This window comes from Rhinopithecus bieti, unplaced genomic scaffold, assembly GCF_001698545.2.
Source record: "Rhinopithecus bieti isolate Rb0 unplaced genomic scaffold, ASM169854v2 scaffold_26546, whole genome shotgun sequence".
Lineage (NCBI taxonomy): Eukaryota > Metazoa > Chordata > Mammalia > Primates > Cercopithecidae > Rhinopithecus > Rhinopithecus bieti.
This window is the reverse complement of record NW_016812367.1, coordinates 415,346-433,198: the sequence shown is the minus strand read 5'-3', so window position 1 is coordinate 433,198 and position 17,853 is coordinate 415,346. Positions and strand designations below refer to the sequence as shown.

The 17,853-nt window shown below is 54.2% G+C and overlaps 1 protein-coding gene across 12 annotated transcripts in view; it reads right to left on the bottom strand.

Annotated features, from left to right (window-relative positions):
* COL23A1 (collagen type XXIII alpha 1 chain) overlaps positions 1-17,853 on the bottom strand; it is a 359,675-nt gene that overhangs the window by 32,348 nt on the left and 309,474 nt on the right. For all 12 annotated transcript variants that reach the window (XM_017896147.1, XM_017896154.1, XM_017896152.1 and 9 more), the window contains one exon: positions 667-693. In XM_017896147.1, coding sequence (XP_017751636.1) covers positions 667-693 — 27 coding nt within the window. The remainder of the gene's footprint in view (positions 1-666; positions 694-17,853) is intronic.

Below are 17,853 nucleotides of genomic sequence, written 5' to 3'. Positions count from 1 at the left end.
CACCAATTCATTCATCCATCCATCCATCCATCCATCCACCCACCCACCCACCCATCCACCCATTCATCCACTATCCATCCAACCACCCACCAATCCATCCATCCATCTATCCAGTCATCATCCATCCATCCATGCATCTATCTATATATCTACCCACTCGCCCATCCACCCATCCACCTCAAATTACTTATTTAATTGTGCTCATGTCTCCCTGCTGTTTCTGCTGAGGATTGCCTGTGACCACAGGCTCCTGGCCCAGATGTTGAGAACTCAGCTTGATGCCCACCAGGGCAGTCTTGAGAATGTAGCGAGGACACTGTGCCTGTGTCTGCTGGAAGGGGCTTGCATGCTTTGAGGGCTGACTAGACCCCAGGGACTGTGCTGCCCACAGTTCTCCATAGGTCTGCAGCATCCCTAGGAGAGAGGGGTACATGTGCCCACTTGACAGACAAGAAGCCTCAGGCTTGGGAGGTGAGGAGGCCTCCCCTGGTCACCGTCAGCAGGTAGTGGAGCTAGATTTGAACTCAAGTCTGACACCCAAAAGGCTTCTCTCTCTGCTGAACCAAGTTCCAGTGGCTGCTTCCCTCCAGTGCCTGGTGGTCATTCCCAGCCCCATGGTGGCAGCCCCAGCCCAGGATACCCTGGAATTGCCCTGTCATCACTTACGGGCTTGCCATCCAAACCCAGGGGTCCCTGGAAAACGAGAGAGAGAGAACACAGGTTACACACGGGGATGGCACTTCCTCCACGTCTTACGACCCAGGTGCATTATTCAGCGACAAGAAAACAAAGCCTATGGGAGCCCCAGGTCTGGGTTCAGTCCATGCGGCCTGGGGCTGAGGGAGGGGAAGGCATCTGTGTGTGGTCTGCTGCCTGGAATCCCTCCTCTGACAAGAGAGCCCAGTTCTTCTCTAAAGACCACCCCCCATCTCAACCCATGGGGTCTGGGTGGGCTGCTGGGGTGGGCACGTGACCACATTCCCTCCGCCAGGGTGACGGGGTCAGCGATGAGCCTGGGATCCAAGGCGAGCCATGAGCATCCTGCCTGGGACCTAATGGTGGGGCTTTAGGGGAAAAGGGCTCTTTTCTTCTGATGGGGCTAAGCCTGGAGCTCCCAGGGACCACCACATGGCTTGAGAATAAGCCAACAGTGAGGAAAGCAGAGCTGAGAGACAGAAAGAAAGACAGGGTCGAGGGCCTGAAGCTGAAACTACCCCTGCACACACCAGTTTGAGCTAATCAATGCTTTTGTTTTGCCTTCATTAAGTCAGCTTGAATTGAGTTCCTGTCATTTGAAACTGGCAGTCTTCAAGGCTCTTTCAACTTCCCACATTGCTGCAGCCTTTGCAGACAAAATAAAGCCAGAGAAAAGCCAAATCACACCAGGGCGGGTCCAGAGAGTGGGGGCACTCAGGGACCTCCAGGCCCCCTGCAAAGTCTGCAGAGGACCAGCTGCACAGCAGCCTGTGCCGGACACCCCTTCCCCTGTCCACCTACCACCCACTCAACAAAGCCTCGCCTAGCTCCCCTCTGTGTGGGAGTGGGGAGGAATCCAGCTGGCAGGGACTCTGGGACCAGGGATGCCTGGTCTCTGTCAGTCCCCTCTTCCTCCTCACCACGGTCCCCTCACCCCCACATACACTTCACTGTTGGCTGCAGCAATGACGCACACAGCTCCACACTTCTGAACCTTTGCACACACTCACTGCCATCCTTCCCTTCTTTGTCCATCTTCAGCTCAGTTACCTGCTCTTCCAGGAAGGCTTCTAGGGTTTCCTCCTTCCCAGAGTCAGGCCATCTGTCCCTGTTCCCACCACGTATATTCTGTCCCATGTGACATGACCTATTGTTAATGTGGGGTATACACAACTCTTCCTCTGTGGAGTCGGGAAAAGGGTCTAATCCCTGTGCCTGTTACTGGGTGGGGCCTGGCAGGCAGCATGTGCCTGGGAAAACGTGTGTGAAGTCAAACCAAGGAAGTATGGCAAGAATGATAATGCCGCAAATGCGTGCACTGCATAGTAGAAAGGGAAGGAGGAGAGGTGGAGGCTCTGTCAGCCCCTAGCCGGGAGGGCACATTGTGGGGACAGTAACGTTGGGGTATGTGGACCTAACAAGTGTGTGTGTGAGGGTGGGGGAGGGCACCGTAGGCAAAAGAGAGCAGCCTGGCCAAGGCGGGATGGGGGACCCTGTAGGTGGTGGAGGAGCAGAGGGGCTGTGCTGGTCTCAGTGCCTCTCGTCGGCCCCTGACCTGTGGCCCCTGCTCAGGTTGTCCCTGCCTCTCTGGACTTCCACTGGCTGAGGACGGACTCCCGGGCCCAGCATCAGGGTCCTCTGTGGCTAGGGCCAGCTTCAGCCATTTGGTCACTCTGTGCCCCTGTCCGTCCCCAAGATCTCTGGCTTCCTTTCCATCTTCATCCCTCGGCTCTCTGTTCCCTTTGCCTGGAGTGCCTTCCCCGCGTCTCCACCTGGTAGCAGGCAGCTCATCCCCCGGGACAGCCTCCTGCTCTGGGAAGACTTTCCTGGTCTCTGGTTCTGGACACAGCTGGGAGCTGGCCCCGTGCCTGCCAGGTAGGAGGTAAGCTGCTGGCTTCCCCGGCTCAACCTCCAGACGGCCTCACGTGGAGATGGCCCATCTGCCCATTCCCAGATGGTGTGGGAGTGGCTACTCCAGGTGGGGCTCGCGGCCAGGGCCTTGCTGGCAGTAGGAAACCAGACAGTTCTTAAAAATTGGTGTCTAAGTGCTTCTGGCCACCAGTCTCATGGTCACTGAGGGTTTGGCCATCAGAGTGATGGCCTGGGGACAGCTGGGGTCCCAGGGGAGAGGGAGTGGGGGCATTCCAAAGCTTTGGGGGTTCAGGCCCTGGGGGCCCCAGGTCAGGGCCTCAGCCCCATCACAGGTGTAGTTCTAGTCCTTGCCATGAGCCTCCCAGGAGCTGCCCTAGCTGGACAGTGTCGTCTTGCCAGTTTCCAGCTGTCCTGATTCCGGGGTCCACACCCCCAGGCCTCTGCCCTCGGTAGTACACTAAATTGGGCCCTGCCCCTTGTTCCCCTATCCCCTGACCCAGGTCCTGCCGGGTGTCCTCAGGATTATGTCCCATTACGCATCCCCACCCTGGACTTCTCCCCTGGGCCCGACCCCACACACATGGGCACCAGTCCTTCCTGGGTCTCTTCAAGGAGCTCTTCATGGCCCCCACTCAGTCTCAATCACACAGCAACCCTGTAAGGTAGGTGTCATCCTCCCCCTCTTACAGAGAAGGAAACAGGCCCAGTGAGGGGAAGACCTTGCCTAGGGCCATGCAGATGGAAAGGGTCTGGGCCCCGGGTCTCCATCCTGTCTGCACTGCAGGCCCCTGCCACGGTACTGTCTGGCCTCCCGGCCACTCTCTCCTGCTCTAGGCCTTGCATAACTCTGTGAAATCCTCCCTGCTCCCACGGTCCCCTGGATGTGAAGAACGCACAAGCACAGGGCTCTGCCTTTCTAGAAGTGCCCGTGGAAGGGAGCCCAGGCGGTCCCCTTGGCCTCAACCCCAAAGGGAGCATCTCAGTGCTGCCAGCTGTTTCTGGAAGTGTCCACCAACCGAACCTTATTATGGCCACAGGCCTCCTGCCTCCTGAGCTGGACGCTGCCCTCTGCCAACCCAGGACTGTTCCTGGGTGTCACTGATGGTGCAGCCTTGGTCCCCAAGGCTTCTTTCTGATGTGTGAGAAGCCCCGTCTGTGACAGAAAACCAATTTTCATATCAAAGGCCCTGCCTGTATGTGTGATCACAGAGCCCTGGGAGTTTTTTGAGTGAATTCAGTTTCTAGCTTCCCAACAGAGGCAGAGGGATGGGTGTTCGCAGTGCTCTTGGGAGCCCCCACCGCGGGCTGAAGGGAAGTCAATTCCAATTCTGGGAAGCTGAGCCAGTGCCTGCAGTGGCACCAAAGCTCCCTGTGTGAGAACTGACAGAGCAGACCGGGCTGGGCCAGCCCCTGGGACAGAGCCGACCCACAGCCAGGATGACACCTGGGCAACAAAGCCGTCCCCAGGCCCCCGAGCTCTCTGTGAGGGGCAGTGGCTGACCTTGGAGAAGCTGCTGGGTGGGTGCGGTCACTGAGGAAGGGACTCTTGAGGTGGGCAGGGAAGGAACAGCCTGGCTTTGGAGTCAGATGCACCTGCCTGGCTTGGGGATGTGATTCTGACCTCCCCTCCTGTCCTGGGGAAGTTGGGCCTGCCCTCTGGGCCAGGGGACCCTGGGCTGTGAACCTCCAGGGGATGGACCCTACAGAATGCCTTTCCCAAACTGGTGCCCCACAGCACACTGGCCTGCAGGCTTGCCTGGAGACAGGGATTCCATGGCTGAGTAAGTTTGAGAAACACTGGGTTACAGTCTGCGGAACAGGTTTCTTCCCTGAAGGGCTGTCTGAGCCGTCATTTTACTTTGCGGGTCTTTAAAAGGACAGTGCTCCTTCCACCCCCGAAATGGGCTCAGTGGATTCAGCCTTAATGGACTCAGTGCCTGGCTGAGCCATAGCAAAGCAACTGAGGCGTGAGGCTGTACATACCATCCACAAACCAGGTGTTTCTACTGGTGGAGCAGGGGCCGAGCCCGGCTCTGGGTGCTCTAGAGAGGAGGACAAGCGCCTCAGGGAAGGGCCTGGGCTGGTCTCAATGGAGCCATGGAACGCGTGGGGTGGGGACGTGGTCAGGCTGGACAAAGGCATGGCAGGGCAAGTGTCCAAGTATCGAAGCCCAAGGCAGGTCCTTCTGAGCAGAATGAGGGCTATTCTGAGCAGCTGGGCAGTCTGGAAGGGCAGAGCCCCAGACTGGGTGGGGGCATGCCTTGGGTGGTGGTGGTGGTGGGGGTCTCTCCTATCCAGGCAGCCCTCCCCTGCCTCAGACAATAGGGCACCGGCCATCAGCTGTCTTGTTCCTCTCCCAGCATCTCCCACAGAAAGAGTGGAAAGTAAAGTAGCTTGGGGAGGTTTACCAGCAGCTCACAGAGCAAAGGCCAGGGCTCAGCCTTGCAGGGCCCAGTTCAAATCCCTCTTCCGAGCCTCAGGTTCCTCATCTATGGATGTCACCACACTGTGCCTGGAGATGCTCATGACCATCCAGCTCGCTCCCCTGCCTGATCAAAGCCCTTGAATCCACCAGAGGTTTTCAACGCCTTCTGCCCTCCGAGAAACCCCACAGCTATTCACAAGCCTTGGTTCTGCTTTAAATCACTCTTTCGCCGTGGAGATCAGCTGGGCTCCGGGATGTTTCCGGATGTGTGAGAAACAAACAAAGCTCTGGCTGCACATGAGCAGGTGGCCAGCTGGCCTGGGACCCCGGGTGGGCAGCCCTCCCCCAGCCCTGGTGCTGCCTCGGTCCCTTGCCTTGCTCAGGGACCGGAGTGTCCCCGAGCCTCGGTTTCCTCATTTGTGAAATGCAGGTCATGCCATTCTCCTCTCAAACAACAAGTTCAAGTTGGGTCCCAGGTCAGTGGCCTCTGTTTCCCAGACCAATGCAAGACGCGAGGCCCCACAGGCAAGCAGACACTGGATTAGGGTTTGCCCTGGCCCTGGGGGGCAGTGCTGGGAGCAACCCGTGTGTGGCCTTCCAAGAGGCCAGCAGCAGGACCCTGGACAGTGCCGCCAGCTCTGCCATCTGTGAAGTTGAGGCTTTGCTCTCTCCCTCCCTCGGCCTGTTGAGTATTTCCTAAGCCGGGTTCATAGAGCCATCTTTTGAGGCATATTAACAAGTGTTGAAACCATCCCTATAAACTTTATACAATTAAAGAGGGAAGAAGGGAGGGGGAGGAACAAAAATAAACCAAGCTTGGCGGCCCACTCGGCATCATCATGAGGTCGGCACGCTCCCGACCCCTTCCTCGGAACTGGTTTCCAGCTGCCTCAGAATCGCAGGTTCTCTTACAGGGTCATGGTTCCCCTGAACTGCTCTGTAGATGGCAATTTGAATGTGAAAAACTACCCTTTCCCTTTGAGATATTCTTTCAGAGCCTGCACACCAGTGAAACTACAAAGTCAGCCGGTCTGAAGGATCCCACGGGAACTGATTCACTGAGGAGTGCAGTCTCCACATCCTGCTGATTTCAGCCCCCTGCCCTGGGGTCTCCTCCATCTCCTTGCTGGGTGCCCTGCAATCATTAAACCCTTTCTCTGCAGCAAACCCTGCTGTCTCAGTATAATTGGCCTGGTGCTAACGCAGTAGGCATTTGAACCTGGTGGTCCTACAACCGTGTGGCTGAAGAGGGGAGGTTTCCCGGTGAAGTACATTTGGGATGTGGAGGATGGTGGCTCCATCCCTGGAGTGTCTTGGAAAAGCCCGCGCTGACCCTCTTGCTCTATGTCAGGGAAAGGTCCAGCGCTGGCCCTGTCCTCCTGACTCTGGCCCAGCCCTCCCCAAGATCGGCTCCAGCATCTGCTGAACTGAACCAAATCAATAAACTGGCTGCGTTTAGATGCAGACAGGAGTAAACGATCAAATTGGCCAGAGTTGGGTGCCTGTCTTGCTTTCTGGCTGTAATTAATGCTGACGGCTCCTGTCAGGGAATGGAGCCCTCAAAATGCACTAGGACGAGGCCCCTGGAAGAAGGGCTTACCAGGATTATCAGGCCAGGGCCTAGTAATTATGCTCCAGATGTTGACAATTCATCAAATTACAAGGCTGGTGGGGCCTGGGGTCCCAGCCTGGGAAGTGCACATTCCTGCGTGAAGCTTCCCTGAGCCTCCTCCCAGCTCATTAGACCCAGCTGGTGGAGGAGGGGTGGGTGGGCAGCCCCCCTCAGGGCGGGTCAGCACCATATGGTCCTGATTTCTCAGCCCAGGCTCTTTGTACACATATGAGCTGCAGCAAGACTGTCCGGGGCTTAGCAATTTCCCAAACTCAAATTCTTTGTGCTAGGGAAAGGGAGAAAGGACCCGCACAGTTAGGTTCAGCCCAGCTGTCGCTGGTGCCCTGAGGGTGGCACAGTGTTCCTCCTGGAGCGCTTCTTCCTGGGACCTAGGGCACTTTGTAGAGTGGGCTCTGTAGTGACCTCTGCACCTCAAGTCAGCAAACTGTAGGAGCTTCAGCTGGGTGGGGTCCCAAAAGCTTGCACCAAGGCCAGAGACTTGCCCCTCAGGTGCTCCTTGGCCCTGCTGGGGCTGCCTCCCTCTGTGCTGCTCATCTGTGACGTGAGGGGCTGGAACTGGGCAATGTCTTTCCTGGAGCCAGGTTTTATTTGATCCGTGCAGTTAAAAGAACCCAGACTGGGCATAATGACTCAGGCCTGTAATCCCCGCACTTTGGAAGGTCAAGGTAGGAGAATCGCCTGGGTTCAGGAGTTTAAGATCAGCCTGGGCAACATAGTGAGACTCCATCTCTAAAAAAAAAAAAAAAAAAAAAAGAAAAAAGTTGGGTGTGGTGGCACATGCCTGTAGTTCCAGCTACTCAGGAGGCTGAGGCAGGAGGAGGATTGCTTAAACCCTGGAGGTTGAGGCTGCAGTGAGCTATGATGGCACCATTACACTCCAGCCTGGGTGACACAGCGAGACTTTGTCTCAAACAAAAAAACAAAGAACCCCAAACCAAATGAATTAGTCACAACATTTAAAAATTGCAACCTTTTACATAAACGTCCAGAGTTTGGGCTTTTCTTGAAAAGCTGGGAGATCTCGTAGACCCTGGCCCACAGGCTCCACCCTTCCCTGTGGTCTCACACCTAACCCGCTGCCCATGGCGAAGTGACTCGCCAGCTCTCCAGGGCATCTGATCTGTAATCCTTGCCCTAGAAAGTCTCCCAGGGCCCTCTCACCTCTACGATGCTGTGAGACTGTGAAACCAGCTGGCTTCTATTCTGGGGAGAGGGCCTGCTCCGTGATGCCCGAGTGTGCTGGAAGTAATTACACGTATGTCCATGTCACACATCATGGCTAGCAGAGGTGGTGTTTACAGCACTGTGCCTTTGAACCGATCCCAAAATACCTGCTGAAATGACACATTTGCCCGTGAATGGTGGGGAGAGACACGATTACCTGTCAGGTATCAGAAAATACTGTTCCTCATCAGGGTGGCAGAGAGGAAAAAGCTTGGCTCCCACAGGGTAAGGGAGGATGGAGGATGGGACCGGCGGGCAGGGATGTGTCTGACTGAGCTGCCCGGGTCACCAGCTCAGGTACAGCGGGCTGTTCTGGTGGAAGGAAGTCTGGGGGAACACACCATCAACCCATTTTGGTGCCAGCTATGGATGGGGTGGAAATCTGGAGAAGGAGCAGCAGCTGACTGGAAGCATGACCGTCACAGAAGGGTGACTGCTACAGCGTGGCCTAACTCTGTGAGGTGGTCTAGAGGGAGACAGCGTGACCAGGACAGCTCACAGCACACACCAAGGCTGCAGTCACTCTGCCTCGCCTGTGGCCCCTGGACCATGCCCAGGCCAAGCTCTGCCCTCCTGCCCCACCCTTGCCTGCCAGGGCCTCTCTCATGGGTGGTTTCCCAGCCTCCCTGAGAGCTGCCCCCTAGGCTGTGGGGTGGGCCTTCCTTGGTTTCCACAGACAATTGTCACCCACTGGTAAAGAACTGGTTGAAACCCTTAAAAATGCAAAAGTTTTTTATAGAATTTGGATTTCCAGCTTCTCTGGAAATGGTGGAAGATGTGGTAGTGGTGACTGCATTGGCGGAACTGCACCCCGATGGGACAGGTGCCCCTGATCCAAGCCCTGCCGTTTTCTCTGCTCTCCTGCGCCCAACCAACCTCACCTATTTTCTCACTTGCTGGCCGCTGCAAGCGTCGGTGAGCCCATGAACCTGCAATTCTAGCTCAGGTCCATCTCTCCAGTCCTCCCACCCCCCCGGGCCAGCCTCTGCCAGCCTCCCTGCCTACTGCCCCACATACCCATCCTTCCTGCACAGTGAAGGAGCAGGGCACATCCTGATGACGATGTCCTGCCCCGTAGACCTTGGAGTGAGCTGTTGAATTTCCCTGGAGCCCGTTTCCTCCTCTGGAAACGGAGTGTGCTGTGGATGGAATGGCTCCCTGGATCTGGGCTCACAGCGGGCAGCAGAGGGAGGTTGGGTTGATGAGAGTAGCTGCGATGTGCTGGGCCAGCCCTGGGGCAAATGAAGCCAGGGGACGGAGTGGAGCTGAAGTGATGTGGGCCCTTCCCTCCCTATCTAGATGTCACTGGCCCTGACCACAGGCCGGCCAGGCAGGAGCCTCATCATCCCCATTTCACAGATGAACATCTGGAGCTTGGAGAGGCCAGGATACCAGCCCAAAGCTTTGCTCGAGCCCTGTGCCCTTCCTGCTGACTGCCCCTCCTCTGGCTGTTGTAGCACCCGGCACACCCTCACCCACTGCCCTCAGGGCAAAGCTGTACCCCCGGCCCGGCATTGAAGGGCAACCTCTTCCTTCCAAGCGGCTCCTTCCAGATTCACGTGTCACCTCCTCTGAAGAGCCTTCCTCAGCTCCCGCCCCCTCCAGTTTCTCACTTATGGACTCATTGCTCTGTCTTCTGCTACCTCTCCTCCCACAGTGACCATCCACAAGGCTCCAGTGCCCACCACAGATGCTCTTCCTGACCGGTGGATGTGCAGCCTTGGCTTGCACACCCCCCGTGATGTGGAACTCACTGCTCCTGGGGCAGACTGATGGGTTTGCAAAGATTTTGTTTAAGCCTGGTCCTTCTCAGGTTAGACCCTCCACCTTGCAGCGCCTGGCTCAACTGTACCCAGGACCTGCACATATGGCTGGGAAGATGAGGCCTCAGGCTCCAGCCCGGGGAGGGCTCTCAGCTTGGCTGGGTAGGGCTGTAGGCCCCTTTTCCAGCCACCCGGAGTGGAACCCCAGAGTGGACAAGAGATGGACAATTCCTCAAGGCTGGGTGCTCCAGGGCCATGGGCTTCTCACCTCCCCCTACACCCTTACCATCCCGGCCCATCTTGGGTGCACCCTCTCTCTGGATGTTCCCCCCGAAACTCCCCACTTATCAGCATCCTCTTCACCTTTTGACTTCGACTCACACCTCCCTTCCTCAAGGCGGTGCCCCGACCCCCACCAGGCCAGGTCTGGGTTACAGGAGGCCACGAGGCATAGTGAAGCTGGAATTTGTGGGGGTTTTTTGTTCTCTCTCCCACTCAACCACAGGCTCCAAGTGGGGAGGGACCCCTGGATGCGTTTCCTGCTACTGTATCCCAAATGCCGAAGTGCCTCGTACAGAATGAGAACGCAGTAAATGCCTGCTGAATGGATCAACGGCGAAGGGAATGATTCAATGACCATCCATCCTGCGGGCTCTGGTGCCCGGCCGGGAACGCTAGAGGGCGCTCTTGACCTGCTGAAAGCTGCCTCCAGCCCGGGTGGACTCCTGCGCTGGACTCCTGCCCTCCGGCCACAGCCTGGGAGATCAGCCAGGACGCTGCCATTGAGGACTCAGGCCCAAAAGGGGTGCCTTCAGCCTCACAGGCCCCCCTGGCTGGAGTCGGTAACAGGGCAGCCGGAATGGTCCCTGAACCCAGTCTGTGTGCCCAACTCTGAAGCTCTCCTGGGGTCATCTCCTTGGCTCCCGCCAGTTGAAGGGGCTGAGGCTCGGTGGGCTAGGGAGGTGCCTGAGGACACATGGACTATAGACCCCTGGGCCCATTCTGTCTCCACTGCATGGGCTGGACATGGTGCCAGCCCTGGTCCTAGGCAGGGCAGCTTCGTACCCAAATCACTGCTTTGTCTTTAGTCTATTTGCTTCAAAGATCTGGGCTTGGCTCAGTGACCTTGTGCAGGTCTGTGAACATGTTCTTCCCTGCGATGGGGCGAGGATGCTGTGGGGCTGGTCTGTTGCCTGGGGAAGCGGGAGTGGGTTCCAGCCAGTGACCACACTGCAAACATATCACAGACAAACCAGCAAAGCATAGGACCAATCCCCTCTGCTGGGCCCCCTACACTACTCTCCCTACTAAGTCACCTCCCAGAGCTAGGTGTGGACAGAAGGTACCTGGGCTGCTGCCAGGAGGATGCAAAAAACTGCAGCAGATACAGGAGGCATCTGGGAGCCGAGGGTGGAGCAGCAGCCCAGGCCCCGCTGACCTGGGGTGGCTGCCTCCTGTGACTGGGCTGCCTCACATGGGACACTCATGGGGACACTGTGGACAGAGTGCTGGACCAAGACAAGGGGCTGGACTCAAGAGACACCTGCCCTGTGCTGGCTCAGAGCCCTGGGGAGAACGGCCAGCATGGTGGCCGTGGGTGCATCTCCCTGAGGTTCCAGTCTGGGTGCCATTATCGGGGACTCCGGAGTCTGCTTTCATCTCGTCCCAGCTCCACTAGAATCTGGGTGTTGCGGGGCAGCTCTGCAGGGGTCAGACGAAAATGAGATGGAGGATGTTGAAATCTAAAAACAGATGAATCTGGGATATTTCAGATAAATCGTTTAACTGATAACATTTTTACAATCAAAGCTGTTTTTGAACTACAAGAGTGCAAGAGAGCATGTGAACGTGTGGTGCTCCGTGGGCCTTTTTTGTTCACTTGATTAATTCCAAACTGTCCATCTGAGTTCTTGATTTTGAAATTGGTCCCAGGCTGAGGCCCCGTCTCACAGACCACATTTCAGCCCAGAGCTCTCAGTCCTCTGGGGCCTTGGCTGTCGCTGCTCCCAGGACTGAGGCCGGAGATGAAGTGCAGCTACCGCTCCCTGGACTCCAGAGGGGCTTGGGCACGGCACTCCGGGACCAGGAGGTGCAGTGTGTGTGGTTCCGGACCTGCTCAGAGCTGACCTGCAGCACCTGCCAGCCCTCGTTTCTCATTCAGGCTTCACTAGCAAATTAGTGCAACCGCCTCCTAACCGCACCCCTTCCTCCAGTTTCTGCCCTGTAGGCAGGGAGGCCTTTTCTACTTTTTAATAATTGATTGATTTAAAATTTTATTTTTTAAAACATATGGGGTTTTGGCCAGGATCGGCAGCTCATGCCTGTAATCCTAGCACTTTGGGAGGCCGAGGTGGTCAGATTGCCTGAGCTCAGGAGTTTGAGACCAGCCTGTGCAACATGGCAAAACCCTGTCTCTATTAAAACACAAAAAATTAGCCAGGAGTGGTGGCGCGTGCCTGTCATCCCAGCGACTTGGGAGGCTGAGGCACGAGAATCACTTGAACCCAGGAGGTGAAGGTTGCAGTGAGCCAAGATCATGCCACTGCTGCACTCCAGCCTGGGCAACAGAGGAAGACACTGTCTCCNTTTAAAATTTTATTTTTTAAAACATATGGGGTTTTGGCCAGGATCGGCAGCTCATGCCTGTAATCCTAGCACTTTGGGAGGCCGAGGTGGTCAGATTGCCTGAGCTCAGGAGTTTGAGACCAGCCTGTGCAACATGGCAAAACCCTGTCTCTATTAAAAACACAAAAAATTAGCCAGGAGTGGTGGCGCGTGCCTGTCATCCCAGCGACTTGGGAGGCTGAGGCACGAGAATCACTTGAACCCAGGAGGTGAAGGTTGCAGTGAGCCAAGATCATGCCACTGCTGCACTCCAGCCTGGGCAACAGAGGAAGACACTGTCTCCAAAAAAAAAAAAAAAAAAAAGAGATGGGGTTTGGCCATATTGCCCAGGCTGAGCATGCCCTGCTCTGTTCAGCTGCTCCTCTGCAGAGACACCCTGGACAGGGAGACAGAGCTGGGTATTTCATCACCAGGGGAAGATTTAGAAATTCTTCCTCTTTTTTTTTTTTTGAGACAGTCAGTCTCACTCTGTCGCCCAGGCTGGAGTGCAGTGGCGTGATCTCGGCTCACTGCAAGCTCCGCCTCCCGGGTTTACGCCATTCTCCTGCCTCAGCCTCCCGAGCAGCTGGGACTACAGGGACCCGCCACTGCACCCGACTAATTTTTTGTATTTTTAGTAGAGATGGGGTTTCACTGTGTTAGCCAGGATGGTCTGATCTCCTGACCTCGTGATCCGCCCACCTCGGCCTCCCAAAGTGCTGGGATTACAGGCGTGACCCACCGCGCCCAGCCACGCCCCCTAATTTCTAATAATGGCTATGACACAGAGGTACGAATGGAGGTACGAATGAGGAACAGGAGAGGAGGTGAAATGAAGAAATAGACTTTTAAGTTTAAGTTAGACTTAGTTTTTGTTTTTCTTTTTTCAGAAAGCAGGAAAGCATCCTAACAATTGATCCCAGGGGTGGAATACAGTAGTTGGGAAGGGAGCAGTTGGGCTGGATACAGATAGGTATGAGGAGGAGAAACCAAACATCCACTCCAAGCATCCATTTCTTGGGGTGGTCTGAGAAGCACTCTCCTGCCAACACGCAGACCATCCTGGCCCCGGCCCTGCTAATGTAGGCAGCTTGAGAGGCCGGCTGGTTGGTGTGAGGGAGTGGGGTCACATAGCCTGGGTGCTAATCTAGCCTTTGGCATGCAAGCAGGCCACGTCTCAGCTAAGTCCTGTCACCCTCTGAGCTCAGATTTCTTATCCATCAGGTAGGACTGAAACAACTAGCCTCCCATGGTGGGACGGCATGCATGAGTGTGCACCCAGCAAGCACTCAATACTTGCACCTGCTTCCCTGGCACACTGGAAGGGCTTTGGGAGATGAAGGGTGACGGTCTTTTCTTCTCTGTTCCCAAAGGAAGCATCACGAGGGGGGTATCTCCGGCCCTTTGGTAGTCTGTCTCTGGGGACAAGTGATTTCTTTCTTTTTTTTTTTTTCAAGACATGGTCTCGCTCTGCTCTGTCACACAGGTTGGAGTGCAGTGGTGTGATCTCGGCTCACTGCAACTTGCCTCCTGGGTTCAAGTGATTCTCCTGCCTCAGCCTCCCAAGTAGCTGGGACTACAGGCATGTGCCACTACACCTGGCTAGTTTTTGGATTTTTTTTTTTTTGGTAGAGATGGGATTTCACCATGTTGGCCAGACTGATCTCAAATTCCTGACCTCAAGTGATCCATCTGCCTCAGCCTCCAAAAGTGCTGGGATGAGCCACCGTGCCCAGCCAGGACACGTGATTTCTATAAACACAGAGTCAAGTTCCATCCCCCAGCCCTTGCCTCTGTCTTGGTTCTACTTGGTGCAGCTCTGGGAGACCTCTTTGGCTTCACCTTCTATTGTTTCCCTGTCACCTGCTCACTCACTCTGCCACACTGACCTTGAGTGTACCTGAACACACAAAGCTTGCTCCAACTTCATGACCTGCACACTTGCTTTTTCCTCTGCTGGGATCTCCCCCAAGATCTCTGCAGCTTTTTCATCATTTAAATCTCACTTCAAGCCTTCTGATTATTTAATCCAAATTATACCTGTCCATTCACCCAGCCAATACTCTCATCATATCCTTGTTTTATTCTCTTTAAAGCACATTAAATGATATCTAAGAAAAGTTTAAATAGGTTTCTGAATGTGTAAAACAAACCAGAAGGTCACTAAAGCCTAATGTTAAGAGTTAAGACAATCAAACTACCAAAGAAGAGGAAAAGCCAACATTGTGACATTGTAAATAGGAGATGAGAAGGTCTAATGTTTTCTGTGTAAAAGTAAAAGTTTAGGCAAGATTAAGCCCTGCATGAGTGACAGGTGCTTTCATCTTAGTCAGAAATCACAGTTTAGAGAAGAAAAAAGGGCTTGTAATAAACAAGATACCTCTAGGAAGATGACATTGAGCTTCTAATTATTCACTCCTCTCTCTCCCAGGGCAAACTCCCGTTCCCATATGGTTCTCCAAAGACTGTGACTGGGCCTGATCCATCTTTGTGCTACCCCAGTGCCCAGGCCAGGGTATGACACCCATCAGATTTATTGAACACAGGCAAGCCTCCTATTTCTGAGATGGCAAAATCACTTTATCAACATAAATACTGATTACTACCCCAAAATGCAAGAGTGCTATGCCTAGGGCTCCTCTGAAGGCCCAACCTTTGATTCACAATGTTCTGAGTTAAGCATTATCCCTATGCTGTTGATTCCATGATATCTTCTGTCCCTGGACTAGTTGGGATCCAAAAGGTCTTAAACACGGGTGATTTCCTCTTTAAACCCTATGCCTGCAATTCCAACCTTTACCACGAGGTGACAGGATTACACAAACCTTATCAAAACTAGTTTAATCTCTGACTACTTCTAATTAAAATATGCCCTAAATTAAAACAATATTCATACATATATGCGTATATTTTAAAACTTATATTGGCATAGTTTTAAAAGTATAATACCCACAGTTGGCCAGCATTTGGGGAAATAGGCAGCATTTATTCATTGTTGGTGGGAATGTAAATTAGTATAGTCTCCTGGAGGGCAATTTGGCAATGTAGATCAAAAGCCTTAAACATGTGCAAACCCTTTGGTGCAGCAATTCCACTTTTAGTTATTTATTCTAAGGAGATAATCATGGAAATAAGCTATATTTATTCCCAGGATGTTGAATGTAAGGGTGAAAAATTGTCAATATAAATAATTTAACTTTGAGACTAGTTAAATAAATGATATATCGGAACAAATACAATGTAGCCATTACATTCTCTAAGGATTTTTAATGATGCAGAAAAAAAAGTCTCATGCTATATTTAGTGAAAAAAATAGTACAAAAAAAGTCCAATGTAATTGTATTTCAAATTATGAGACTGATGTGCTGCCTACTGTGCTAAGAAGGCACTTGTAATTCTATTTTAAAGGCAATAAATATAAAAGCAAACTTGCATATAAGGAATACTAGAGGGCTAGGTGCGGTGGCTCAAGCCTGTAATCCCAGCACTTTGGGAGGCCGAGATGGGCAGATCACGAGGTCAGGAGATCGAGACCATCCTGGCTAACACGGTGAAACCCCGTCTCTACTAAAAAATACAAAAAAAAACTAGCCGGGCGAGGTGGCGGGTGCCTGTAGTCCCAGCTACTCGGGAGGCTGAAGCAGGAGAATGGCGTGAACCCGGGAGGCGGAGCTTGCAGTGAGCTGAGATCCGGCCACTGCACTCCAGCCCGGGCGACAGAGCAAGACTCCGCCTCAAAAAAAAAAAACAAAAAAAAAAAAAAAAAAAAAAAAGAAATACTAGAACAATCACCAAGATAAGAAGACTTATCTGTGAGTGGCAGAATTAGAGATGCTTTCTCATTGTGTTTTTCTCTACTGTCCAAATGTTTTACAATAAACATGCTTTTTGTTGTAATCAGAAGAGGCTGTTAATGAATCCTTGGGAGCAGAGAGGACAGGCCAGCCTCTGTACAAGGAGGGCATGGACAGGGCGAGCCGGGCCCTTGTCGGCTCTGACTTCCTCAAGTCCACAACCTGCCCCACAGATGTGGGTGGCCTCTCTGCCTCGTGTCCTCCAGCCACTCCTATCAGGTCCACATACGGACCTGGCTTCAGCTGAGGGAACTGGCCTGAGTTAATCCAGAAAAGCACTGACAGTCTCCACCACCGCCCCCGGCCGGACTCGATCCTTGCTCTTACAAAGGGATAAGATACAGGCACAAAGAGAAAAAAAAAAAGAAGTCCTCCCTGAGGCCGGTCCGAAGTTTACTAAGCTACAAAAACAAACAAACAAAACCTTTTTCTAAAACTGACCATTCTCTACGTTGTTTTTCCAAATATTGCAATTTTATACTGGGTAGATTAGAACGCTTTCTGAAACCCATCTTTTCTTCTCTTGAGACTGTCAACGACGAGGAAAGACAGCGGGATTTATGGAAGGGCTGCCACATACAGGACTGGATGTGGCCTCTGTGCCTGACACTCATTTAACCCCAGCTCTGCAGGTGTCATCTCCCCAGGCCCCAGAGGTCAAGTAGCCGGCCCAGGTCCACGCAGGTGACTGACTCAAAGCCACGGTGATCCTCTGCACGAGGGGCCTCGGAGGTGGCCAGGCCCTTTAGCAGGAGGCAGTCACCCTAGCCTCTGGGATGACCACATGGAGCCATCTGCAAATACACCTCAGGCTGAGAGCTGGGCAGAGCCCTCCTGTCCTCCACAGGCCAAGAGACAGGAATTTCTGCTCAGGACCTGGGCCCAGGAGCCTGCAAAAGATGCCCCTCTTCCTCAAATGGGGCTGCTTTTTCTCCTGCAGGGGACGCTGAGCAGGGCGTCTGCCCCACCCGTGGGTCTTGCAGAAGGAATGGCCCGGGTGGCGATGCGAGGAGGAGGGGCTTGGAGGCGCACAGCTGGGCTTGCTCCTGGTGCTGGCGACAGGAACGCCCTGAATCCAGCCCACCCAGGGAAGACGCTGATCTCCGTGTGGAAACGGGGGTCTGCGTGTAAGCTGGAGCTGGGTGACCTCAGGGAGGCCATCATGGGCTGTGATACTAGCTTCCCAGAGACTTTGAGGGGTCCCCTCACCCCTCACCAGGCCCAGCCTGCTCAGGCTTCCCAGTGACTGGGGAGCTGCTGGTAGGACCAGTGGCACGGCTGCCAGAGCTGCCTACACACAGGAAGTGGGGGGGCTTGCTGGACCCCAACTCTCTTCCTTCCAAGAAAGCTCCCAGTGTCAAGCCTGAGGGACACCCGCGGGGCTCCACACACATCCATCTGTCCATTCCCAGCCCCGACAGTGACAGCGCTCTTTCTCCAGGCCAGGCCCAGGTGTGAGGGAGCCCGATACCACCTCCACACTCAACTTTATCTTTAATTCCCGACAGTCCTGTCACGGCCCCAGGGACAGCAGCCCCGGGTTTGCCCTGACTCACGTTCTGGGTGCTCTAAGCCAAGGGGCTTTCCTTTCCTAAGGCTTCACAGCAAGTAAGCTGCAGAGATGAGAACCATGCCCAGCTACTTAATCCACACCCAGCCTCCTGCCTGTCGGCCGCAGGGCCAGCTGCCCACCCCACCCAGCTGGGTCCTGGGAGGAAGGAGTGAGGGAGAAGAGGCCTCTGTGGGACGCAGACCCTGGCAGCTGCTCTGGTGTGACTGAGA